Genomic DNA, 27,727 nt, shown 5'->3' on the forward strand with positions numbered 1-27,727 from the left:
TTTTCCCCTTCTGCCCCCTTTTCCCCTCTTTATTCTCCCTTTTTCCTTTTCTATTTTTTTCAGTATTTTCCCCTTCTGCCCCCTTTTCCCCTCTTTATTCTCCATTTTTCCTTTTCCCCTTTCCTCCTCTTTTTTCCCCGTTTTTCCTTCCCCCCCTTTTTTCTTTTTTTTTTCTTTTATCTCCCTTTTTTATATTTTTCTTTTTTTTTCATTTCCGTTTTTCCTTTACTCCCCTATTTTCCTTTCTTTTCTTCCTCCCCCTGCTTTTAATCCTTCTTCTTTTTCCCTTTTTTTAACTTACCACAACTCCCAGTGCCCCCTAGCACACCACACTGCAACTGGATTTTTTCCCTGCCTTAGTGCCTATAACCTTTCTCTAAGGAGAAAAAAAAAAAAAAAAGCGTTTCCATCCTCTGCAAGCAGCATTCTAGCAAATTCCTTGAACAATTTATGACAACTACATTAAGCCATACTACAGCCAATGCTGGCCAGAGCTCTAGGCATCGTTGTCAGTTTCCCCGATGCTGAGGTTCAAACGATGCCAGCTCATTCTCAACAGGAGCCTGAGCTGCCCAGGAAGGCAGCACAGAGAAGTGGATGTTCCTGTTTTTCCAAAACAACCTCTTAATTATGCTCCTTACTATAATAACAGCCTTTTTCCAACACTTTAGCAGTGAGAGCTATTAATTTAGAACCCAAGGTCTAACAATAAAAACCAGCGTCTTTTGGTAGACCACAGCCCTTCTTACACTAATGCAGATGTCCCCTGATACTGCCCATTCAGGCAGGACTCCTTGTTTGTGACACAGCAGATCCTCACCAACAGAACAGATTGAATAGACGATTTTCTGTCTGGTCATAAAACACATCTTGTGTGACAGGGAGAGTTCATGTGCAGTTACTCATCAAAAAGTCTGGCTGAAGTGCACAGCAATAAAATGTGGTTTTAAAATAGCCATATGCAAAGCTACAAGTAAGGAAAGACAGCCACACCACATTCCTGCTGTATTCTTATTGCAGGGATGCTATTTGCCCTAAACTGCCACAGCTCATAGAGAAACAAGGCCCATCCAAGTGCTGACTGTCTCTTTTTTGCTCTACCACTGTGCAGGAGATGCTGAGGAGGACTCACCCCCACTGAGTGTTGCACACCCATGTCTGGCATTGGCTTCGAGAAAAACAAAGCTACACAGTAGAAGATGCAGCTGTTACCCCTAAGGTTCAGCAATCAACCCATTTCTCGCTCTTTGAACAGAAGACAAAATCATTAAGACTGGATCTAGATCAGGTCTCTGCAGCCAACACACCCTACTACAGCCCCAGATGGGCTGGGCTGGGCCACAGCACCAGATACCTACCGGCAGGAAACCTACACATCCCAAAGCTGCACCTCCTCCAGACACTTCAGGTGGTGCAAGAAAACCTGAGCCAGCTCTCAGCATGGAAAAGCTGTGTTTGCACAGGCTGGGGGGCAATTGCTCATGGCTTTTCCTTATGGCCACAAAGATTCTTGGTTTGGAAAGCTGGCTGCTACAGTCCCTCACAATAAATGCTCAGCTATCCCAGCACGGCATTCCATGGAATCATCATCCAGCTTCTTGGGTTTTACACTGGCAGAAGATACTCAGCGTGTCTATCTCCTTCAGAGAGCCAAGCATTGCTCTCTGCCTGCCCAGGAAATGATAAACTGAGACAGAAGGAACAATGAGATGGATAAAAAGGAAACAATGACTGCCAGAAATAGAGGTGTTTCTTTTCCAGAGATTTTCCATCCTAACAAGGCCTCTAACAAGGTTCAGCATTCTAAGAGTGGCACATATACACCTGTGTGCAAGGGGAAAGAGCTGCTTCACACAGCTGGGGAAAATCTTGCCAGCACCTGCAGCGCCTCTCTTCGCAGAGATTTATTTCATGTGGGTTCAATTCCTTATCCTTACCTCTCATCTTATGGAGAAGGTGTAGGAAGAATTCCAACTAATTTCATTAATTCCAGATTGGAGGCTGGGGAAAAAAAAAAACAAAACCTCAAACAAAATTCAAAACCTCTTGAATTTGAAAAAAAAATTTTTTTTTTTCTTTTTCTAGGTTAAGGCTAGAATGTTGGGTTGTGATTGGGGCCATTATTTGAATTTGAGAAATCACCCTTCAAAAATACCTGTTTAGTCAAGTGCTGAGAACAGGAAAAGCAGAGCTGGTTAAACGCAATTTGGAGTCAAAGTGATGTCCAAGGGAATTGCTCACCTCTGGAATAAGCATAGTGACAGCAAAGTACTTGTGCATAAGACTAATTAAGTTCGGGTTGGTTTTCATAAACAGGAATTTTAGGAGGATTTCTTCTGCAGACAGCAGCATCACTCTCAATCCGGGGTACTGTCCGGTGTGGGCTCTTTCCAAGCTGGTCCAGGAGAAGCAGATCCTTCATAACCTGTCAGAAATCCTGGCCCCACTGAAGCCAGCCAAATACACATGGATTTAATCAGGATGAGGATTTTATGTCACCTACTTGAATGTGAAAAAAAGAGAAAGGACTCCATTCTGCTCTCCCACTCTCTCCCTGGGTCAGTCAGACCTGCCTTATTTGTTGTTGCAACCCCTAGTTTTGGAAGGAACAGTCATACAAGTGCACACACACCCTTTCTCCAGGCCACAGTGTATTTTCCAGCTTAGCAGGTTATCCCCAGACGTGTGAAGATTTCAGAAGCAAAGCCCAATCCCAGCAGTGAGAATGCTGTGGATGCATCTCCTGCAACAGCTGCTGGGGGACAGGGACACCACGACCCCTCCACGTGCCAAGAGCCCTCACACGCCAATAGCCTGACCTGGAAAAAATTGCCGTCCTTGTTAAAAATCACCTTACAACGTGACATTGCTTCTCCTTTCTAACAAGAAGGTCTACATGGGTGTTTTAAATGCTAATTTTGGTGCTTTCTGAAATACCCGGTGACCTGCGGTCGCCTCCCATCGCTTACATTTACAGTTTTTGTCCTGACAGCCTGGGTAGGCAGCTCAGAGTAAAACCCCTTCCAGCTCTTCAGATGATTTTCACTACTGCTCACTCGGGCTATTAAGATTCTCAATGCGTGTATCTGGTTTCCAATAGTACAAGCTGCTTCGGAAAGGTTAGACTTTGTTTTAAATAGCTCAGCCATCTGTCCTGCGGTGGCTGATGGGAGCTGCAGGGACCGAAGCAGCCAAAACAGAATTTTTCAAACTGTCAGTTTTTCATTACCAAACATTTCAGCTCGAATCAGACCCATGTCCTTAAAAAAAAAAAAAAAAAAAAAAAAGTTAGGTCTATATTTTTTCCTTGAGTATTTTAAAAAACACTGTGAGTCGTGCTTTAACAGCTTCCTTGCGTTGCTGGAATTTCATCAATGCAAATATCTGGCCTGAACTTCACCAGCGCCAGGCACTTTGCAAAGCACAGAATCGGCCACATTTGTGTGTTTCTCGGCTTTGAACTAAGAAATGCTCATTTATTACAGGTAGCCACGACACACAGAACCAACACGCAGCAGTAAGGAAAACACTTCATGTATGGAAATCAGGCACATGGACCTGCATTTTTCTCAGCCAGTTCCTAAATGTCAAAGCTCTGAGTTCACCTATTCTGCAAAGTTAAATCAATTTATTCACCTAATTCACAGGACTCACTTTCTTAATTTGACATTATTTTTGAGGGAAATGGGTTTAGAGTGCACAGGCCAGCTATGTGCAGCAGCTGTTACAGCAGAATTGCTAATTCCCACATGGGTGGGAAAACAAAAATACATGAGAAGAAATTTGTATTTCCTTAGGCAAATGCTGCTCCACATCAAACAACTAAGAATGGCCATCATCTACCCCTCAGGGAAAATGCCAGTGATCTCCCAAGTACTACCCTGGAAAGGCCCATGTAACAAACTATCACCCAGGAGTATCCAAGGAGACAAGACAGACAACAAATATATATTAATCAGAACAACATACCAAAGTTTATTGATTACTTCAAACAAAAGTTTCTGTAATGAAAAAAGAGCAAGTTGCATTCATAAAAGGTAACATTCACATTCAATTTCCTTTATATAAAGCAACATAAATGTATAAAATTGCATTTAAGTGAAAAAAATGTAAGGTTGCAGTCCTTTTTTTTGCAAGAAGCTGAAAATGTATCTGCTCATTGCCTGTATATAATTTACATTTTCTATATACTACATGTTTTTTAAAAAAATTCGTAGCTGGGAAATTGGATAAATGCTGCAGTATTAGGTAAGTTTTTCAACTGTGTGTATACAAATTCAATTTGAAGCTTTTATGCAATTCCAAGTAATTTATAATATTCTCATAACGATTAGGATTAGTGTTTGAGAAGTCGCTATGACTACACCAAGCTCCACTGTTATCATGTAACAGTTTTAGAGGGAATCTTAATTACTTTCCTTATCTTTCAGTGTCACTAGTCAGTGATTAAACTTCAACAAATTATTATGAGAAAAACCCAGCCTTTTTTTCCTTCAAGATTTTCCACTGATAAGCCTGTACTGACCTTTTAGCTCACTGAGGAGCACCGTAACAGTGCAGTGGGTATCGTGAAACACGAACAACCACCACAGCACTGCTCTCGGATTATCGCCACTTCAGCATCCTGCTGCCTTACACCTTACAGTCACTGTCACTACTTTTTCTTCCCCTCTCTAACCTCAAAAGGAGTCTCCTGTTTCCCCTGATTTCACAAGCCACCCACAGCAACAGGAATTTCATTTTTGCCATTACATTACTGAATGATGAGGATCAGCTCTTCTGCAGGTGCAGGGCAACCTGGTGGTCCTGGCACCCAGCACTATACCAGTGCACTAGCTGAAGATCCAAGCCCAAGAAAACTTGCATTTTCCTAAAAGAGCTGCTGTTCAAGACATTTCACATTAAATCCACCCCACTACTCAGCACACACCCCTTGGGTTTGAACATACAGCTACTGCAATCCAGTGGGGACCAGACACTTGGAAACAGGAAGAGATTTGGTTCTCAGAAGGCTCTGTCTTTAAACAGGCTGCAGAAATTAGCCTGTTTAAGTGACTATTTGGACAGTTCACACACACATGGCAAATTTTACTCTTCCCATTAACATCACCAGCAGAACCTCCAGTAGAATTCCAGGGGAACAGACTTTGAACCTCAGAGTAGAGCGTGACACAAAACAGAGAAGCAAGGTGTGAGGCTTGGGACCATTCGGGCTTGGAATGGTTTTGAATCACAGGAATTAGGCATTTTAGTGCCTACATTTTAAAGGTTATGTAAACACAAGTCAGCAACTGTATATTTAAGGAGAAAGGTTAGATTTGGCATATAGAGCGTATCTTCATTGTATTCATCATATACTTGATCTGTAGGCACCACATTTTAGCAAGAAAAGTTGAGAACGGGACAAGGTCTGCAAGTTGAATTCTAAGTCCGTGAAATGAGCTAGGAAAAGGGAAAAAAAAGAAAACAAAAGCTTTGCCCATGGGACACATGCTGGCAGTGCAGCTCCTTACTTGCATGCAGCAAGGAGTTGAGCCGCAGTCGCTGACACGGTGCAGACACCACTTGCGTTGAGGCCAGTGCAGCGTGTATAATACAGTGGTCCTGTCCATCCTTCCCCTCCCGTGCTGGGTGATGTCAAAGCAGCCACCGGCCACAGGGACTGTGCACACCCCTCTCCCACTCAGGTAAGGCCCATCCAAAGTCCTTGCGACACGCAGGAGAATTTGCCAGCAGCTGATCTGCACCAGTTGAAGATGGACCGCAGGGGTGGCAGCCAGAGAGCGAGACTCGATTCTTCCAAAAACTCAGTAGTCTGCAGTTTAACAAAATTTGGTGAGGGGAACGTTCCATCTAGTCCCAAACTGTTTCATTGTATGTAAATGACATGAAGCCTGAGCGAGCGGGAGCCAAACCCAGCAGCAGCGTAGAGCTTGTTGCTTCTGAAATGAGACTTGAAGCTTCTCACAGTAGTTCCTCTGCCCCACTCCGAAGAGCGCCGGGGCCGGGGGAAATCGGCACGAGGGAGGGACCGTCACACCAACCCGCGGTGGCACACAGGGTGCTCTGTCACTGCTTGTGACTTAACACAACAAAAAAAAGCTGCTCTTTCCACATAGGAAGTATCAGAGAAAAAAAAAATAAAAATATTGAGAGTCAGGCATCTCACCTCTGCTGTGCACGACCTAAAGAGAAAAATTCCTACGACCATGGTACAGGTAGATTTCAAAAGAACATGCCAATTTAAAAACCAAATAAAATGTAAAATGAAATCGGGTTCATGTATTCCTTTTATTTTTAAACTGGCTTCTTTTTTCTTAGTGCAAATAACTCAAGATGCAGTTTTATATGCCTGCAGGTTCACAGGCACATCCCATGTCCCTGGGATCAGCCAAGGACTGCACTGTCACTCAGGCCTTTAAAGTGTTGGAGCAACTGCACAGTGCAGTAATGTAAGCACAGCCACAGGAGCCTGGGCAGAGAGGCTCAGAGTCTGCCACAGTCCAACTTTTGGGATTCCTTCCTCCCCCACAAAAGCATCCTTCCATCATGAACAGCCACAGAACAACCTTTTCTTCACCCTCCAGCAGGAATAAACTCATCAGCAAACTGGCTGCGGGAGGATGCTCAGGTGCTTCCCAGCACTGCAGGTCTCCACACGGACACCATCACTGTGGGCAGCCCACAGACTGCTTCCAGCCATACCTAGAGGAGGGATCAGCAAAGATTTCTCCCGAATTTTCAAGTAATTCTACCACGTGCATCTGGCACCCACGGCTGGGAGGGGGCAGCCCCCTGCCAAGGGATCGCAGCCCCAGCACCAGGAGAGATGCTCTCAGGGCTGCATCCAGATTCCATGGGAGAGGAGCAGGCTTTTCCCAGTGCCTTCAGGGAGTCGGATGGGGCTGTTACTGGGTTTAAGTCTGTGCTACTTCTTTGGTCAGGAGAGCAAGAGACTTGAGCAGCTCTCTGCTGCTCTCAGATCTGCAGTGGGCAGAGGAAGCCCCCGTGTGAAATGGGGCTGGCACTGCACTCTTGCACTTTGATTCATGCCATTTTGGATGAATTTCTAAAGATGCTTTCTCAACCTCCAATGACGTAGAATTTGGCAGAATTGTTGTTCTGGGAGGGTGGGGAAACCACAGGACCAAAGACAAACAGGTACCGTGGGGCCAGTGCCCTGGCTGCTGCTCTTCCAGCATGGCTGCTTACAGTCCTTGGTAATATCAAAGAGAACTGTTAGGTTAAAACCATGGGTTTTGTCCTACAGCATGACAATACGCAGTGTTTGTATGGAGCACTTTAAAGTATCCTGAGAGGATATCTTTCTGCCAAATTAGTAACAGCATCTTCAGTCTTCACATAACCATTCTCTATACGTTTGTATGAGACTAACACAGGCAGATCAAAGGGGCCAGCCTGCAAAAATCAGAAGGAAAACACATATATATTACAACCGTCACATTTCTGAACTCACAAACCTTTTCCTGGGTTATTTTTAGAAGAAAATACTTAAAATTTTATAGGAGAAGAAGAATGATTAGGCCATGATAAAAGTGCCCAATGCAATTCACAACCAAGTAATCGGATGATAAATAGGTTTGCACAACCTGCAAAATGCTGCGTGAAGTCTAAAAGTGGCATCTGCCTCACTGCCCCCTGTGCCTCCCATTCTGTCCCTGTCCAGCTGCCTCCCACACCAGTCTGCACCAGTGTATGGTGGTGGAGAGCACCACCTAACGTCAGTGGAGAAGGATCAGCTGCGCAGGACAAATACCACATGCACTGGAGGCCCTGCAAGCCTGGCTGCTAGAGCTGCCATGCCAATCAAACTCATTTCTTTAGCAGCAGCTGTGGGTACAAAGGTAGGAGAGGTTTGCAGAACATCTGCAGCCTTCTGTTTGTAGGCGACACCACACGTTACATCCCCCCTAATAGCAGAGTTGTGAATTAAATTGGGCACTTTTTCATTTTGCTATTGGCTTGCTACAAAGTTTAAAATCAAGTCAACTTGTAGTAGGATGCTCTTGGTGTGCGTACGTACATACAGACACCGAGACATGCCTCTGTCTGTGTGTTGACACACATAAACAAGTACACGTATTTAGTGTCAATCTATGAAGATGAATTAAAATGTACTTATTTCTATCTGACAGAACAGCATGCACCCTAGAGAAAGGGATTTTGGTACGATTCAGATGCAATACTGGAATCAGTTTAACAACTGAGATTTGAATCTTTCAGTGTAAATTTATCAGTGTTAGCTTTCATAACCACTGTTAGCACAATTCAGACCGCACTCTCAGATTAAATTTTCTTTTAACATTAGACCAAAATATCAGTTAGATTGAAAGATTTGTTTGCATACTGCAAATATTTCAGTTTGAGAGTATCTGTAGAGATACAGTATTCTGAGAAGTTGGATAGTACAACATCCCCAAATTAAAATGCATCCCAAGCATTGCATCTCCATTCCACAAGGACAAGTACCCCACACCGATAGTCAAGAGGATTACAAGAACCATGGTTTAATTGATTTGGAGGAGGTTACATTTGGTTAATTGATGCCTTTTAAAACCATCCCAACTCCTTCAGACAGGGTACCTTTACAACACATTAGACTCATCTGAGAACGTTCTTAAAAGAAGTGGTCTGACAGAAGGTCTGGCCGACAGTGAATCAGGTGCCTTCCTGCTGCTCTGCAACAGCGAGGCAAGGAGACTTATAGCACATGCAACTCTTGCCCCTGCCTATTGTCAAACAATGCAAGACACACACAACCCTTTTTACAGCTAAGTCATATCATAAAGAATGATTAACAGTGGCTGGGTTTTGCAGTGCAAGAGGCACAGAGAGTATTCAGAAACCGGCCCTGCTTCCCAAAATGTTTAACTTCAGGTTTGGAGATTTATGTTTTTGAGGGAGGAGGAAAACATCCCTGATCTCCACATAAAATAGTATTTGTAAAATAGGCAGTAATAAAGGACATCTGCAGTGAAACTAAATGCTAGGGACATGTAATCAAGGCACTTTGCTGTGGGTGGCCCCACCACTCCCTTCATCAGCAAATCCAAGACTATCCTTCTTTGTGAGAGTAGCAAGTGGGATGGACTGGGCAAGGTGGGCACTAGGGAAGCTCCCCCCTCAGTCAGACAAGTCTGAGTCATTTGTCAAGTCATCCAGAGGACAAACAACATCAATTCCACCTTGTCCCACTCGTATCTAGTCCACTAACACACAAAACTGCAGTGAGAAAAGAGTGTAAACCAGCTTTGCCTGTGTCCACCTCACTTGGACATCCTGAGCACGACCAGCTCACCCACCAGATGTGCAGCAAGAGACCGAAGGGGAAGAGACAGATGAAATATTTAAGCAAAAGATTTAAATTAAGGCAACATCTAGGGAAAAGCAAGGTTTTGCTGTGTGAGCAAATCTAAATGTGTGTTTTCAGGAGTTAGGCATTAGAGGGAGGAGAAAGGCAGTTAAGCAAGCAACACATAGCGACTCAGAAAGGAAATCACCTTATTCACTCCAAGAAAAGCTGTGATTGCTGGAAGTTTGAGAAAGCATGAAGATAGTGGATGTTCCTGAGGAAGGAAGGCGCTTCGTTACCTAGTTCACAACAGCACAAAAGACAGAAAATTGCAGTACAAGAAAGAGAAAGGTAGAAACCAAGGAAAACACAAATGCGCCTTGCAGTTAAAAAAAAACAAACAAAACCAAAACAAAATAAAAACAACCACCGCATTTCCACACAGAAAATTTAATAGAGGCTGAGCAGAGCTGATGCACAGTGTTACAGGAAACTCGGGGTGAAATCCTGTCCCACTGAGGTCAATAGCAAGTGTCCATGGACCTGGACTTGGCTTTGGCTGCCAAGTTTGGGTTCAGGCACCTAAACAACATCCCCAGTCTTGTTTTTCATTTAATGCTCCCCTGGGGACACTGATGTTTATTTTATTTTATTTCAATATTAAGGTCAGGATTCTCAATAAGGCCTTAATTTGAAATCATCTACCTGATCTTAGATGCCTTTACTAATCAGGCAACTGACTTTGATGTCTGATTGATGATGCAGATATCCAGAGCTGGTATCTGCTTCAGGGACTTATAATAACACTCTTACTCAAAATGTACATTTAAATATGGCTCAGCCTGTGTTTAGTTTGGGATGCACATATGAAGAAACTTTTCTAGCTGACACTTACTTTGCTTTGCTAAATGATTTCACAAGAGTCTTTGTTAAATGCATATAAAGCACTCTTGAAAGCAAGTATTGCAAGAGGAGATGGATCTTTGGTCAACAGCTGAAGGCAAAAATGGGTCACCTCTCAGGTGACTTGAGCTGGGGCTTAGAAACCCCCAGGTCACCCTTCCAGGGCACTGTCCTCAAACTGTCATATGTCCACAGCTGAGAGCAACTTGCTCCCAGCTGGTTCAATAGGGGTGTCAAGCTAGAAACTACTAAATCATGTTTAAGTGGAAGAAGTTACATAGACCCTTACAAAATAAACCATAGTTCTTTTACCATCTCTATTGTTTTCAACTATAATAACGCTCCAATCCTGGAATTGTTCAAGGCCAGGTTGGACAGGGCCCTGAGCAACCTGACCTAGTGAATGGCATCCCTGGCCATGGCAGAGGGGTTGGTATTAGGTGATCTCTAATGTCCCTTCCAACTCAAATCATTCTGTGATGCTATTAATGACTTCAGGGTGGGGGATTATCCTGCTGGCTGTTGGTGGGGGTTGACCCCACACTGTGTCCCTTCAGCTGTGCCCTACTGCTGCCTAGGGACGTGCAAACCCAATGGCAAGAGGCCTGGGCTGGCTGCAACACACCATGTGCCGACCCGAGGCAGGACTTGCTGATGCTGCAGGGGGAAGAGAGGGGCTGCAGGAGAGGGAGGCACAGAGAGGGGGGAGGCACGGCCAGCGTGAGCAGGGGCTGCCCAGGAGATGGTGCTGCAGGGACACTCAGCACCTCTGGGCAAGCAGAGAGCAACGGGCAGGGGAGATCAGCACAGTGAGTCGTGAACCTGGCATTGCTGGCCTTCACCATTTGCAGGAGCAAAGAAGAAAACTTTTAGGAGAAGGTTTCCACTTCTAAAAGAAGCCCTCCTCCTCAGCAGTGGAGGAAAGCTGTTATGAAACCAGATCACTTTCGAGGAGAGCAAACACCAGCAAAAACTGAAGGTACAAGCCTTCAGTTATTTACGGAGGGTGGGCAAATGTGACAAGACCTGACCCTTCTCCCACTGCACTAGCACCTGAGGACATACCCAAGGAGAACATCCTGGCTGTGTTTTTTGATATAAAAACAGCTAGGTTTTTTTTCAGGTGGGTTTGATGATCAGTTCAGGTTGGACAAGGGTTACTGTACTTCTGTAAGAGACAGCACGATTCCACCCAGCGAAAGCAACTAAGGAAAGGCACAGGTTGAGTCTCTCTTCACTACAGATCTAGGCAGTATTTTTAGATTAACTTCTTGCCATTTTTGGCATGTGAAAAAGCAAGACAAGACTCCAGAAAGCCTTCCTTGAGATGTGAGTGGTATGTGGTACTGTTACAGGTTGATCTGGTGCTTAAGAAAGGTCTTCCTAAAAATACAGTGGAATACATCATCTTGTTCCTTACCTGATGATTTTTCTCTTTTATATTTTTTAAAACTATTAGAAGAATTTCTGGGAAAAGGCTGATAAAGATCAGGAGAATTATTGCCAGCCATGTGGAAACAGAAGTCAGCATATGAGCAAATACAAAATACATTCTTTGCTGCTTCAAGAAAGGCCTGAAAAAGAAAGGACACAAATAAATTCTGGTTAACACAGATTTTCCAAGAAGGTCAGAATCAAAGGAAACTTCAGATCAAACTATCAGCAGTTACACCTCCCTTTCAGATGGATATGGACACAGCCCCCACAAAAACACACTGTCCATCCTTGTCCCAGTCTATCTCCTGCCTTCAACTGCGCTAATTCTAGAGGATTGTCATGATTCATTTTGCATCTTCCGCATCTGTGAGGAGGGTTTGAATTTTGCCACTATCACTGAAAGATAAATTATTCACCTTATCAAAACCCAGATAATTTTATTTCAATTTCGGGCTTTGCTATAGCTTCTGGTTTGGTTTTGATGGTGGAAATCCAGTGTCTCTCAGTCACAGCAGGTTATTTGCACCTTCCTCCCTTCCTTGATGAGGGAGAGCAACTGACAGATGCTTGTGAAAAACACCTCATAAATAAACGATGACAAGGATCCCAAAGAAGTTGTTGCTTACTGTTAAGTCAAAAATATGGAGCTATGCAAGTTAAACAGTAGAAAGAGCTTTTAGTAGAAAACTCACACATTTCACTACAGATATGTGGCTAGATTGCAGATCTGGATCTGTTGGTTAGCAATACTGAAGAGTCAAACAAAGCTTTTAATTCCCAATTAAAATACTTAAATCAGTTCCACTTCTTCATTAACAGGTTGCTGGATCAAGGATCTAGCCAACAGCCCATGGCACAAGTCCATTGGAAAGCAAAGGCGTAAAATGGAGGACACTGTCTACTGTGAATGTCAACTGAACATTTACTCCAGCACATGAAATAGAAAACTAGTAATGTTTGTAATGTACTATTGTTTGCCTGCTTTTGCAACATATTAAGCCTAAAACCCTGGTTGCACTCAAATCAATGAGAATTTCTTCTCCTATTCAGATCCAGGATTTCAGCAGCAGGATCTGTGATTTCTCCTGTTTATTTCTCCTTCTTAAGCTGTCCCAGAGGGCCAGGTCCTCTTGCTCCACATCTGCCTCATCTGTTCCTTCCTTCCATTTCACTGGATTTCTTTGCACCATGAATTTCTCCTGTCTTACTCATCCACATGCACAAACAGATCCTAAAATGTTTACTCTAGAACCTCCTAATGAAGACAAGAGCCTTAGCAACAAAAATGACTCTGAGCAGAAAAGCAAATCACCTTCTGCCAAAGTTGAGCACCTGGATGGTGACCACAGCATTATCTCTTTCAGGCTATTCCCTTTGGTGGGCTGAGATATCTCCTCAAACACATTTCATGATGCAAGAGCCCTCTTCCAGCACTGGCCTTTAGAGGGTGTTGGATGGAGGTATCTACCCTTCCTTCCTCAGGAGGGAAAGGAGCATGATTGCACACACCTTGCCATCTGTAAACCTCTGGACATCCCAAAGGAGGGGATGCTGCAGCCACATCCCCCGCAAAGCCAGCACTGGGCATTTCCCTAGGAAAGCACCATGGAAAGAAGATATACTTGCCAAATGACTCCTCCCCAAAAGAATGAGAAAAACACGTAGAAGGCAAGGGATCCCCAAATCACAAAGTGGTTCATCCACGTCCAGAATCGGGTATCTAACGCTAGCTGTGTGAATAAAAAGAGAGATGGAACAGGCTTTAGATGCAGAGTGTATTTGATTGGATTTATATGACATTTCAGACTGGTTTCACATTAAGGTTGAAGGTTCTCCAAACAGCTACCTCTGTGCATATGGACACCAGGCAAAACATTTTCAATATCCACAGGCTGGCACAGAGACAACAGGGAAACAGCAAGGTTCTAATTGTAACTGACACTTTTTAATAGAATAAATTTGATGCAACCTCTGATGCTACAGGAAATAAATGTCTAAAGGTTACAGGGATTGTAATTGCCTCTTGTCACCACCTGCTGTCTGAATCAAACATAAAAGACCTTTTGTAAGGTCTTATGCAAACAGTTTGTTCTGGAAAGCTCCATGAGACAAAGCAGATTTGCTATTGTTATTTGACATGAGCTTTTCTGATTGCTGCAGCACTCAGCCTTGTCTGAAACAAGGTGGACAAGCTCAAATTCTCTATTGCTCCTCTTCTCTTGCCAGAACTGAACACCAAGGGGTGAAAGTGTGGGGAAAAGTCAACTATAAGCAACTGGAGTTCTCAAAAGAGGGAAAAAGTAGAAAAATAATTTAACCAAAATATAAACACTTAAAGACCACAGACTACACAAAGGACAATAAGCAAGTTCTGCCTCTGTGGAAGAAGAGAAGATTTAAGTGTGGGGGGAAAACACATTCAAAGAAACTTAATTTTCAACACATTCACTTCACGATTTTACGGCACATACACAAGCCTTGGAAAACATCTGCAATGAGTGACTGGAAAAGGAAGGAAGATCCTCACCTTCAGAGTGACGGTGAACACCAGCACGGTGAAAACAATCGTCCCAAAGGTCCAGTTCCCAAAAATCTGAAAAACACGTTACATTGCCACAGGTGTCTCGGTCCATCTCCTTGGAGAGGCACAGAGACGACGATGAGGACAGGGGTGCAAGCAGGGACTGGAGGGGAAGGGTGGGATGGAACAACTGCTACGGGGGACTGATGCTCGGAAGACTCGCCGGCCACTACGCTACCCTGTGCCATGCAGTGCCACACAGATGGGTGACCCAGAGCTGGGACAGTGACAGGAACAACCTCCTACTAACAGCAATGTCAGTCGAGGATACAAGTCATCGGACCACCTGCTTTTCATGATTTCTTGGCAATTTACTCAGTTTCTGCTTTCTTGCAACAACCATCATCTCTTTGTAGTCCCATTTGCAGAATGCGCCAATGGGTGTTTTTCCACCTGGTTTGGTTTGAAGATACTAGTGACTATGCACACAAAGAAAAGCAGATACTGTATAGAAATCCAAATGATGGCAATGAATGGGAGGGATGCTTACCAAAGGCTGTCAAGATCTGAATGCATACATTAAAACAGAAAGTGAAATGTAAAAGTTTTCAAAAAATGCAAAAAACCCAAAGTCAATAGGAGCGAATAAGGAATCAAACATACATGGATATTATGAACAATTGCTGGTAGCAGTTCTTACAGGCATAAGTGTTTACAGAACAGGACATAACCACAGATCTTATTTTAGTGCCACATAGACGTCACCTCTGAAGGCAGTTGCAGAACATATCACTGCTTCATGTTTTATTCAAATACAACCAGAATGGCTATAAATACAGAAAAGCACTGATTTGACAATACAGGGGCTTGACTACATATAGCTGGGGCCATAAATGTTGGCATTGATGCAATGTATGAATACACATACATAAATTTCATCAGCTTTTCGCCAAGTGTTAGCTGCTAAAAAAAGTTAGGTATTTTCAAGGGTAAAATACCCTTGGTGTAAAGAAGTTTTCCATCAATTGAGATCTGATAATATGCTCCACACTCCCTTGGGGAAAAGGTCCTGAGACAGCTCAGGTCACCACAAGTGGGAGCCTTCCTGCACTAATGCTTTGCTCTGTACTCAATTAACCAGCAAAGCAAAAAGAAATGAGAAAAAAAATTAAAAAAAAAAAACCCTCAATCTTTTTTCCTCCTCTTTCTGTGCAAGTTAACCCAGAGCAGCTCCCACACCTCGTTCACGCAGCGATGCAAGTGCTTGTCCCGACACCAGAGGCACGAGCAAGCAGGGACAACAGGACAACAGTCTCCTCATTCTGCAGCAGTGATGACTTCTGTTGGCTCCAAAACAGCAGCAATAGCCCAGCACCAGCCTTCCCCCATGGCAAAGAGAAATGGGAGGCTGAAATCACGCCCCAGAGCAGGCACAGTGCACAAGCAGCCCTACACCATGTCTGTGCTAACAAGCAGCATCTCATCAAGGTGGGCTAATTCAGCTGCCTGTAACCAGCCAAGCACATGCTGAATTTCAGGCAGTCACTGGTGAGAAGGACAGACACTGCTCCTGCCCTGGCTCAGCTCCTGGGATCAGACAGGAGAGGGGATGAGCACAGTGTAAAGCTCGCTGGGTAGGCAGAAAGCTGTGTGTAAGACTAGTCATTTTACCTAGTGAGTATAACCAGCTCTGCCCTGTTTCCATGGCGATTTGGAAAACGTTTTATTTCAAGCATTTGCTGCAGAATCACACCATAAGCAAGGCTACACTGTTGGACAAGACTCGAGACACACTGCACAGATTAAGCGCGTAGATATTCCCTGCCAGGCATAGATATTCCCTGCCAGGCGTATCAAAGAGGCAGTGCACAAAAGAAACACTAATCTTCCTTTTTTTGGTGGCATTACCTTTCCGTTATCTTCCAACGATGAATTCTGAAACAGAAAATAAACCCCAAAGAAAAACACGAGTCCTTCAAAAGCGCCCAGAAAGGTCCAGTACAGGAACGGCCTCCACTGCAGCATTGCATTATCTGAAACCTTCCTGCCAAGAGATGGAGCAAGAAGACCATCACCATCACATTTAGGAAGCACAGCAAAGCTCCCTGCAGGCAGGTGATCAGTGAGCTTTGGAGCAAACCCTTGCTGTATGAGGCAAGGAGGTACCCACATAAACACCAGCCAGTGTACAGGACATAAAGAACATTTGCTATATGCAGCTGCTGATCATGAGAAATCACAAGTTCAGCACATGAATTGTTTTGTCCTTCTCCTCTAGGTAGCTTGGATGAAAAGCCAAGTCAGCCCAAAGCCAACAGATGTAACACTGTCCTGAGCCTCTCCTGCAGTCCTCACATCATCCACGGTATCTGATATTAAATGATAAATTTTTAAATCAGGGTAAGGCTAACAAGCACCCATATGGGACACATCAAATCTGTGATGTGTTTTCCTCTTTTTGTAGATGCACAAGCTCTCCTTTTTTGAGAAAAGCTCTGCAAGTCCTGTTCCTAAAATGGTGGTTTTCTGCACAGACTGAAAATAACCTCCTGAATTGTATGGTGGGTGTTTTTATCACAGGGGTTGTAGCAAGAGGCTCTTGGCTGAATATAGGATGAGATCTGGCATGGAGGCAGCAGCAGGAAATAGATGGGCCATGAGCAAAGCTCTGCACGGACCACATGCAGGGCCTGGGGAACAGAGGGTGGCTATCAGGACATGAGGGAGTTAAACAGTTCCCTGCATCATTGTCTTTTCAGATTACTTTCTTTAAAATTTGAAAAATGATGGGGGATAAAATCACTTTTATGTCAGAAGCAAAAACCCCTGTTCTTATCTCATTTTTCTTCCTAACTCTTAGAGCAATACATTCATTTTCAGCAAGATGCACCTTGCAAACTGGTGTGGTGCTGGACTCCTGTAACTGCAGTTTCTAAAGCAAAACCCTACTGAATCCTATGCATGATGATACAGTGACAATTGTGGTATGCTCTAACATACCATAATCTGGCCATGAGAGAGGAGCAAGGATAAACCAGACTGGAAGGAGGGTTTATTGCAAGGACCAAAAATACAACCAGCTTCCTCCCTGTGAGCTCTGTTTTGCATTTCCATTTATGTCCTGCAGCTCTCATCGTAAACAGGCTTTTTACAGCGCCTCAGACTCGAGATCTGCACTGCAGCAGCTCAGCACTTCATACAGCAGCGGCACAGAGGGCGTTCTGCATTCAGCAGCACATGCACAGTCATGAATATTCAAACTAAAGCTGTTTTCCCTCAACAGGCAGACCCCAGAGATCAGAGAGCCCACCACGCAAAGGCACAGGGGCCTGCTGTTATTGCTCTCTGTTGCACAATATTCAATTACCAATTTATTTAAAAATACATGTGGTGGCATTTTGCCATAAGAGCAGAGGAACATACAGGTCTAATTAATCACTGCTCTGAGTGCTTACTTTAAAAACGCCCAAGCCCCTTCCCAGCCTTACAGCTCTTGTTGTATTTGCTGATTTTTCTCTACCTAATGTAATTTTCATGCAGTATTTTAGGCACCTGCTAATTCCCTTTGCTGTCTCTGCACAGGCATCACTCTTGGTTAGAGCATGGCCGTGCCACACATGGCCCCGCCATGCCTGAGAAGCATCATACAGGGTGTGACAGGGGTGACAGGGCTTGCACAGGACACTGACCAAAGCAACCCTGCACGGGGCTGAGCTTACTGCTAGGCAGGGGAATTAGCAACAGCAATGCATGAACAGGGGCTTCCTCAAAAAACCCCAGATCTTTCCTTAGTCCTTGCTGAAGGGCTGCACACAAGTGCCTGTGTGTGGGCAGAGGTGGGAGGAAGATGGGACGCATCTCTGTTTCCGTGGGAGGTTGGAGCCTCTCCCTGTTGCAACGAAGGAAGGAGAGTAAACAAACAGCAAAGCAGAGAGAGACAGTCTAAACTGTCCTTTCCCCCGGGCAATGTGGCAGAAAACCACACTGAGCATGTGGATCAATGAGCAGAGCTCTCTGATAATATGGTTCTGATACGGGGACTTGGCCTGTGGAGGGGAAGCCTGGGGGACCATATCCATTTAGACAAGCTGAGAAGCTACCTGCCTGAGCTGGGTTTCAGAAACATTAACCTTTCTGAAAATTAATGGATGTCTTTTCCTCCCGAAAGCCAGATCTCCCCTCCATCCACTACACGCTCTATCACGTGCTTGGCTCACACTGCCTGGCTCAAAGGTAATGTGAAAGAATGATCACTCACAGCTCGAATTCTCTTACGGATGAAGAATTCTTTTATTCTTTTATAGAGACACACTGCTGCAATTTGCTGGATCAGATACTGTTAGAAGAGCATAAACAAGTAGAAATAGGTGGTAACTGGGACGCTGCTCAGCTCAAATGCAGAAGCAGCAAAGCCAGCAGGGACAGAAATGGCCTTTTCTGCAGTTCATGGTGACTCCATCGCTGACATGGGACAGGGACACCTGCTTACACTCCTGCACCAACAAAACTTAAACCATGGGTAACCAAGTTGTGTGGAAGTTTACCCAGTCCAGTGCTACTTACATGTACAGCTGAGGATCCGAGGTCAGCGTGTCGATGCTGATGTGCTGCTCCAGGAGGCTGTAAGCCAGGATAGGTAGTGATGTGAAGCAGATGTTGTACATGGTCAGATAAGCAGCATCATACAGTGGCTTAAAAGAAGAAGAAAGGGTAAAATGAGACACACAGAAATGTCACTTAAAGTCTCTCCGCAAAGAAATTAAATGTTTCCAGCCCTTATCTCCTGCATACCCTACAGATTCATCCCTTTGTCACAGCCACACAGGACAGCTTCATTTGACAGAATGCTCATGCTCTGTGCAATGCAAGAGGGAACAAGGCACCCACAGGCTGCATGGCCAGGAACCTGCTCCCACTGACAGGAAGTTTTGTAACTGGCTGGTCTCATCTCCAGCACATTCTCCAGAAACACATGACTAAACAGCCTTTATCACAGCTTTTCTGTTGCTGCTCTTGTGTCGCCATTTCTGTTAATATACTTGATGCCTTCTGTGGCTCTCTAAAGACTAGACTGTTTTAGAGGAACTATAGCTCCTTTTTTTTAAAACAAGGAAAAGGCAAGTGGTTTTGCCAAGGCAAGCAGAGAATTATATCATTTACTCTTCCTCAGCATTACTTTTGAGCCCAAATAGACACAAAAGCCAAAGTTTTTGTCTCCAAGCACATGAACCCACTCACCAGATGAATGTGTCCCTCTGACACTTACTTGGACTAAGCAAGGTCCTCATGACAACTAAGCAAGGCTCTGATGACACTGTGTGTCTTTTTTTAAAGCTGCCATAAAAGAAGGAACTGTTCTTCCTTTTGAGTGACATTTTTAACACAAGGAAACGCAGCAGAGGAGACAAGATCAGGAAGCCCTTGAAAACTTGTTCTCTTAAGAGAAGCAGAAGTAACAAAATTGGGTGCTGACAAAACAGCTAAACCCCTCTCTCATTACTTCAGGAAGGCATCCAACTTTGTTTATGGCTGGTGGATGGGAAAGGAAAGAAAGCAGGTTTCCTCCTTTTCAGTCATGGGTCTCACAATATTATGTTCCAGATATGGTGCTGAGCACCAAGGTCAGTTCCTACTGTCCTGTAGAGCAAGGTGATGAAGGGACAGGATGCCAAAAGCCAAGTGTCTGCTAGGAAGGCTCATTATGCCACTTGCTTTTTATTCTACCTTTATAGACAAATTACTGAAAATTACCTGCTGTGAGAATCCACAGAAGAACTGGTATAAAAATTGCGGTAAAATGAAGCAAAGGTTCTATGGAAACAAAACACAAATGATCAGCAGGGAAGCACTTGACTTCTCAATCTAAATCCAAGTAGTTTTTCCTGTTATCAGACATTCAGACAAGGCAGGGCACTTGTTCTACCAAGCACAAAACTAATCTAGTGAGCAGCTAGCATCTGCAGAAGACACTGGAAGAAAGTCATGCTCATATTCCCTTGTAAGCCCTGTTTTCAATGGACAGGCACATGGCAGACACAGCCTGTTCTAGGGAAGGAAAACAGAGCTACAGAATATCCTATTTTTTCCCTGATTATTATTTTATTCTATTCCCAAGAAATGCAATAGTATAAACAAAGAAATAAGCTACACCCCCCCTTACCTTATAGAAGAAATACTGTACAAGGTGTGCTATTCTCACATAATATAAATGCCCATGTGCTAGTAGCAGTTTTCTTAAATGTTTAAACTTTGGCACAGCATAGTCGCTGTTTCTGGAAGCCTGCCGTCCTTCTTTGCCTTTTATACCTGGAGACAGAAGCATGGCAAGGAGTTAATCCCTAAGGGGCTGGAATCTGGATGCTACCCACTAGGTTTGCTCACATCACTCAGTGTCTCAAGGCGTGACAAAGGCTGTGTTTCCCTGAGCGTCCCAGGAGACCAAAATACTGACATGCTTGCCATGGTGTGGTTTTGGCTCCACAACACTCAGACCTGCCTCTGGAGTTTTTCAGCTATATTTAGGCTGCTGTCTGATTTCCTGTGTAAGAGCGTGGTGAAGAGTATCTAAGCAAATCTGATAAAAGATAAGGAACTGGTTTCCCCACGGGCTCGCCCACATCTCACACAGCAGAGTTATTTCACTGCAGATGCTCAGCCTCCTGAGACATCCCCACAGAGAAGGGCTAAGGACACACAGGGTTTTTTCACTCAAAAGCCACAGTCAAACGAACTGCACTGGACCCTATTCATTAGAGGGCACCACAGCATTTCCAACAGCCCCAATTAAAGAGCCTGCCCTTTCTCTTCCAATGATGCTTCTTTAGTAGCATTACAAAAATCTCATTTATCTCTGACACCAACCAGCAGACAGGAGGGTACTTTCCAGCCTCACATGAGTCGTATGGACAGCACAGACACAACATAACTGGGCATCAGCCCCTGGGAAAAATGTGCAGGTCCTCAGTGCTAAGTTACTGAGTTACTGTGACCAGTTAATGCTGAAGTCTGATACTTCCATGGCACTGACTTTGCAACAATTCCCACTAATCACCCACCAGTTTGCTGCCTGTGCCTTTGTTTTCTGAGCCCCAAGCAACCCTTACCACAACGAATTTGGCCATAGAGTTTTTTAACATAATCTGCAGCACATCACTGATGAAGAGAATGGTACTATTACAGCTGAGCAGCACATGATGATCTCATCTCTCTCTCATTTTACAGTGGAGGTGGCAAAACATTGGCACAAGTTGTCCAAAGAGGTGGTGGATGCCCCATTCCTGGGAAGATTCAAGGTCAGGTTGGACAGGACTGAGCAACTTGAACTAGTGAAGATGCCCCTGGTCACTACAGGGGTTGGGCTAGATGGCCTTTAAACGTCCCTTCCAACCCAAACTATTCTGTGATCTCAAGCACTGATCTGGAGTCAAGCCCTGGCTCCAAAGAAAGCAACAGCAGAGTTTCCTCATTTTTCAGTAGGATAAGTTTAGCCATGTGCAATCAGAAACACTGACTGCACCTCAACAGTGAACCTCTGCAAGAGCAGACAGGTCTTGGGTATGAGATGTGTGCTATCAGGAGGGCTTACCTATTCCAACATGTGCTTCCAAAATCATACTAACATCATTTGCACCGTCCCCTATGGAGAGGGTTATCGGGCTTCCTTTTGTGTTCTTCACCATTCGCACAATCTAAAATATTTAAAAAAAGGATAGCAGCAGAACCCAAAATTCAGTTAAAAAGCCTCCAGAGATCTTCCCACCATCCCACCTGCAAAAAAGCCCCCTGCCAAGAAAAGCAACCAGGCTTCTACAGCAGCAATGGAATACCTGGAGAGTTCAGGTTAATAAAACCCTGGTTCACAGTTCAGGTTAATAAAAATAAAAAAAGGGGAAGTAATGCCTTGTTAATTTCTTTGCAGTCACAATTAGAGCAAAAGCCCAGATCCAGCTGCATAGGGTTGAAGGACAGTATTTAAAAACAAACCCAAGCAGCAGCATCCTGCTCTTCCCCTCTGCCAGACCCTGCTGTCCCAAAGGTGAGACCTCTCATGTGTCTCAGGGTGCAGAAACACACCACTTATCAGGCTGGGACATCCATCATCTACTGTCATGAGGAAGTTATGGACTTTATCTGACAAATTCAGAAAGGAAAAATAAGTAAACGGGGGAGGTTGTTTATTTCTAATTGCCCTGGGTTTGTGGCTTCCTGTGAGCATATTAAACAAAGGGTCTGCGTTCAGATTTGAAAGAATGGTGCGTTTTCATCATGCTCTGAAGCTCAGACAAGGCTTATACACAGCCTGGAGAAGTCCTGGTTGATTAAGATGATCAGGTCGAGTCCCAGCTGATGAATTCAAAGTGCGTCACATCACCTAATGACGAGCTTCAGTCAGTTAGAAGTAAATACCTGTGCTTTCTGCAAAGGAGCCATCCGGCAGCAGAGGACTGCAGTGCACTTCAAGCAGATTTGTAGAAATATGTTTTTGTAATTGCTAGAACCAGAGTCCTGAGAAGGGTTGAGTATCAGCGACAGCGTCGAGCCATCTATAATCAGTCCGTACTCTTGACTCAACGTCCAGCTTCTGGGGCACAATAAGGAACACGTTTGAAACAAAATCAGACTAAGAAGTCAATCTAGCTGCTTGTATCATCTTAGTGAAAAAGAAATTGCTTTTGTATTAATCTTCTTTTCATCCATTCTTGAGGGCTTAGCAATCTTAAAAAGCTTGGATTTAACATGCATCCTTCTCTAAAGGAACTGTGTATGTAATTTCAATGGTAACTAATATTAGAGATGATGAGCAAAGCAAAGGAGCCAGTTCCAGTGTCTGCAAGCAGCCAGTCCCCAGGGCCACAAGGTCCTATTTCTCTATCAAATTTGCATCTGAAATTCACCATGGCTGAGTCCTCTTGCCCACTTACCTCTTCAGGCCTCCCCGGGTTTTGGGAACATCCTGAATCAGCTTTTTATGGTACTCCATCAGCAGCTCATGGAGCCGATCCTCCTTCCTTTCGCTCTCACCCACAGTCCTTGCTGTTAGCTCCAGCAGCTCAGTGCTGGTCTGGAAGAGCCTGCAGGCATAGCAGGTGGATTTGGCAGTTTCCATCTTGTCTCCTGTCAGCACCCAAACCTTCATGCCAGCTGCGTGCAGAGCTTCGATCGTCTCTGCCAACTGCTCCTGCAGCCTGCAAGCACAAGGGAAACATCACTCCTCAGGTTGGCCTGCACCTAATCCACATAACCCTGATTCTGCAGGTAGGAAATACCAGCTCAAGAGAAGTTAATTGATTTTGCCCATGCTGGGGAGATCACTGCCACAGGAATAAGGATTAGAAATCAGCAATCCCGAGTTTTTGTCTGCAGGCAAAAAGAGAAATCACTGTGTTTTACTCTTGACTCTTAGGTCTCACAGTAAGAGTTTAATTCACACTTGCAGTTACTATAACTGCATGTGGAACTGAATTTGTTTTGATGTGCAAATTAATGCTGTGTGCTTAATTCACACTCTAGAAGTACAAGTATTTTTGTAGTTTTATTAATAAATCCCAATTTCTACTACACCAGCCAATTTTAGCAACTAGGGCACTGTGAAATGGGCTGTGCCATGGTGTAATTCATTGCCCTGGACACTGCTAGCATCTGCCTGGCTGCTCAGTTCCACCACAGCGAGTCAGGGCCACAATGAAACATCACAGAGACACCACAGGTACTACAGTGCTGGTGGTGGGGTCACCTCTTTACCTGTCTTCTACAGCAGTAGCCCCAATCAGGTGCATGTCTGCTTCTGTGTCGTCAAAAACCTTGGCCATCTTCTCCTCCCTGTCCTGCAGAGCCATCTTAGCTTCATTGAGCTGTCTGTCAATTTTGTCATACTCCTTTTGAGTTAATTCTTTGAAGGCCACGCAGAGCGTTCGATAGCCATCCTGGCGTGGGAAGGGAAAGAAAACAAAGTGGACAAGTGCCCTAAAACTAGATTCTCTGCAGCTCCTCACTTTAGGGTTAATGCTTTTGTCCACCGTCAGTGCTTCTGGCAGTACTGACCCCGAGGGCAAGGACAATTTGCTGGCTTGAGTCAAAAGAGAGATTTTCTCAGTGTTTATACAGTGACTTCATCCCCACAGACTAATCGTGGTTCTGCTCATCATGTGCAGGGCATAGGGCAGAGAGAAATTAAGAGAAGGACCAGAGCTGAGAGCGTGCACTCGGCAGGGAGAGCAGGGACCAGGTGCCACCACGACTGGGATCAGGCACTTCTCCCACTGGACTAAACAGCCTGTTGTTGTTACTTCTATTTTTAACTTGCCTGGGAGATGCTTGGACACAACTGTGATGGAGACCATATAAGTATATCAAATAAAGGTGGAAGCCAACAAAACAGAAAAGGAAAGAAGCCTAGCATCAAAACAATGTGAAGTGACACTCAGATTTTCAACACTTCCCTCCAAAGCAAGGTCACATCCCTATTTTTGGAATAAAGCTTTCCTGATCCCAGGAGCCAGCCAAATTCCATCCATGTGCTCACCATAGCATTGCGGTCCACATGGACTTTTGTTTGTTGGATTTCTTCTTGCTGCACCCTTGGAAAAATAGAGGAGTCTGCTCCTTTACAGAAGAGAAGTAACTTTCCTATAAGGAAATTATAAATAGTTTATAGCATTCATAAGATGTAGAAAAATTTAACAACGTCAATAGTGAGCAAGTGATGCTGAGGGAGGAAATCTGGCAGGACTAAAGAAGGAACTGCTAGAAGCCCAGCTGACTACCAAAAGTGGTCTTGCACTAGCCTGTGTAAAATCTTGTTTGACCCCAAGCTGGGACATCAGGTGTCCCTACCTGCTTCTAAGCAACCTTCCTGTAGCAGACTGGACAAAGTAGTTTATTTTTTCCTATTTAGAAGCCTTGGTGACCTTACCAGGGAGGGTAAAACCAGCACCCCATACCTTACTGACACTCGAGAAGGATGGCAACCTCTGAATTTTTGTCTGTTATCCCCATGAAACCCCATCCCACTCAGGGGACATTCTCACATCTCTCTCTCTGTACTTGTTCCAGCCTGGAACAAGGCAGGCAGGAAGCTCTCCATGGGTCACTGTTCCCTCCCCTGATCTGGTGCTGGGTCCCAAATGGCTGCTACGGAGGAAAATTAACTCTATCCCAACCAGAACCAGTACAGAACTTAGTTAGATCAGCTTAGAAAACTAAAAGCTCAGTCTCTCTAGATTACAGGAATAAGAAGAATGTGTTTTATATCCGTGCACATACATATGAGAGTCCACAAATGCACTTGGATTGTACCTGTGGTGGTTCTCACAATGACACTCATACGACGACGGACAGGGTCAAAGTTCAACACGTGGAGAAGTTGGTACCTTAAAAAAAAAAAAAAAAAGCTTTGACTCAGTAAAAGAAAACCAGAAAAATAACTATTTGAGACAGAAAATCACTAACAATGAGCTGCAGAAATCAATACACTCTACAAGAGGCATCACCCGCTGGGGAATGTACTTTTTACAGCTACTGCACAAGAAAATGGAGAAAAAAACCTGAACTCCAGTGGTGCTCTGAGCATAGGGCTGAGGGTGTGGGTGCCACCACTGTGCCAAGTCCCCAGGGTGGGCAGAGGCTCAGCAGTGGTAGAACCACATGGCACAGGCAGCAACACTGACTCTGCCAATTAAGTAAGAAGTTTCACCGCAAAGGAAGTAAGAAGTGAAACTTGCTTGTGAAGGCAAATTCTCAGGGAGCACTGGGATTAGGTCAGTGACTCTCAGGTATCCACCAAGCTGTGAACACAGGGTAAAATCTAACCATTTTCAGCTTGGGAGGGGAAAAAAGGTTACAGGGAAGGGAGATGTATCATATATTTAGGCTTACAGTATCCTGCTGTGAGACCCAGCCACTGTCCATAAGGTCAGCAGCCACCCAGTGAATACCAGGAGCCATCTGCATGGCTGGGCACGGATGAAGGATACACGCAAAGGTCTGCAGGCACTTAAGGGACCTGAATTTAGACGTCAGTAAACCACCCGTGGATTTTTGTAAGTGAGCCTTTCAGCCTGCACCTCGCTGTGCTGTGCTTTGTAAAGAGGACAGGACTTTTCAGGCAGGTCAGCGTGGCCTGACAGCCCTCAAGGAACAGCTTTGACCTTGCCAGGCTGACCAAACTCGCTTAAGCCGTTTGGGAGCAGTGCAGAAGAGCAGCCTTGTTCCTCGGCAGCCCCAGCAGCACTTACATCTCAGTTTCATTCTTTTGGTTTCGTATTTTCATGAAATCGTTTTCAAGTCCTAGAAAAGTGAAACCATACCTGTCAATAAACAAAAGGACAGAACAACATTGAAAACACCCATTGGCACATATTATGCATTAAAAATGTTCTCATTTCGCCTTCTGAACTGCAGAGGAGAGCAAAGAAGTCAGTGAGCCTGAGCTAAAGAGCACGGTTGGATGTTTGCTTACTGCATGCACAGTCTGCTGTGATGTTCTGGCACTGCTCCCATCTCCTGGAGAGCTTGGGCACTGGAGCACAGAGACATCAAGAGCCTCTGGACATGGTCCACTGGGTTTCTGGCAGATTTACAAGCCATGAGCAAGTATATACAGCTGCAACAGCCTCATCTAAAACCTAGGGCCTGGCAATAGCATCGAATCCCTGAATGGTTTGGGTTGGAGAGTATCTTACAGATCATCTAGTCCTAACCCTCTGTTCACTAGTCCAGGTTGCTCAAAGCCCCATCCAGCCTGGCCTTGAGCATCTCTGGCAGGACACAAATGTGGGGTTGACAAAAGTAATCCACCCTATGGTTTGCCACTGCACACCAAGGAAACAATTTCACTGCAATATGCAAATGGTAACTGGTCTCTGTTTCTTGGGGATTAAACTACAAGGCCATGAGGGCTCCAGAAAAGGAGGGAATTGAAAATCCAACATCTTCAAATTCTTACTTTTCTGCGCCTTTCACCAAAGCGATTTCATCTGGGGAAGAGGAGATGTAGGTGTATTTGCGCTCTGGGTGTCCTATCAGCCCATCCACCTGGTCTGCTTCCTTGATCTGAACCGTGTGGCACAGGCAGAGGGCCCGCAGGAACAGCTCCTCGCGGCTCTAGGCAGAAATGAGGTAGGGCTTGTTACCAGCCCACCTTGCAGTACCTGGTTGTGATTTTTGTGTACACATATTTAAAAACCAAAGAACTCCAAATCCTACACTCCCCCTCCCAGCTTCCGTTGTATTCACCCAGCCAGGAGCTGACCACCAAACCCCAACAGCCACCAATATGCACGCTTCTTACCTTTTCTGCCTTGCCATAGTATTTTGGGAGTCCATCAGTCTGAGAGAAGCCATCCACCTCCGACATGCAGTCTTTGTACTTGTGCCCATCTATGCAGCACTCGATGAACTCCATGCTGTTCTCTGTCAGGGTGCCGGTTTTGTCCGTGAAGACGTACTCCACCTGGAAGCAAGCAGGCAGGCTGCCTCACTGCACCTCCAGCCCCAGCTGTTGGGGAAGGAGCCCCGCCAGAAAAAGAGGCCGGGGCATTTCACTGCATCTGTGC

At 44.7% G+C, this 27,727-nt stretch overlaps 1 protein-coding gene across 5 annotated transcripts in view; it reads right to left on the reverse strand.

The window, feature by feature from the left end:
* Window positions 1-3,947: 3,947 nt before the first annotated feature.
* Window positions 3,948-27,727, reverse strand: part of ATP11C (ATPase phospholipid transporting 11C) — a 55,309-nt gene continuing 31,529 nt past the window's right edge. For 2 of the 5 annotated variants that reach the window (XM_017817800.1, XM_017817809.1), the window contains exons 13-29: window positions 27,463-27,624; window positions 27,118-27,275; window positions 26,408-26,479; window positions 25,470-25,543; window positions 24,697-24,800; window positions 23,916-24,097; window positions 23,096-23,359; window positions 22,581-22,755; window positions 21,760-21,862; window positions 20,335-20,480; window positions 19,926-19,985; window positions 18,738-18,865; window positions 16,083-16,218; window positions 14,181-14,246; window positions 13,280-13,383; window positions 11,637-11,790; window positions 3,948-7,419 (exon numbers count right to left, since the gene is read on the reverse strand). In XM_017817800.1, coding sequence (XP_017673289.1) covers window positions 7,303-7,419; window positions 11,637-11,790; window positions 13,280-13,383; window positions 14,181-14,246; window positions 16,083-16,218; window positions 18,738-18,865; window positions 19,926-19,985; window positions 20,335-20,480; window positions 21,760-21,862; window positions 22,581-22,755; window positions 23,096-23,359; window positions 23,916-24,097; window positions 24,697-24,800; window positions 25,470-25,543; window positions 26,408-26,479; window positions 27,118-27,275; window positions 27,463-27,624 — 2,205 coding nt within the window. In that variant the 3' untranslated portion in view covers window positions 3,948-7,302. Of the gene's footprint in view, window positions 7,420-8,604; window positions 8,700-9,521; window positions 9,613-11,636; window positions 11,791-13,279; window positions 13,384-14,180; window positions 14,247-16,082; window positions 16,219-18,737; window positions 18,866-19,925; window positions 19,986-20,334; window positions 20,481-21,759; window positions 21,863-22,580; window positions 22,756-23,095; window positions 23,360-23,915; window positions 24,098-24,696; window positions 24,801-25,469; window positions 25,544-26,407; window positions 26,480-27,117; window positions 27,276-27,462; window positions 27,625-27,727 lie in introns of those variants that run through there. The other 3 variants (XM_017817811.1, XM_017817820.1, XM_017817830.1) reach the window with 3 other exon arrangements.

This window comes from Lepidothrix coronata, unplaced genomic scaffold (assembly GCF_001604755.1).
Source record: "Lepidothrix coronata isolate B3197 unplaced genomic scaffold, Lepidothrix_coronata-1.0 Scaffold2, whole genome shotgun sequence".
NCBI classification, from domain to species: domain Eukaryota; kingdom Metazoa; phylum Chordata; class Aves; order Passeriformes; family Pipridae; genus Lepidothrix; species Lepidothrix coronata.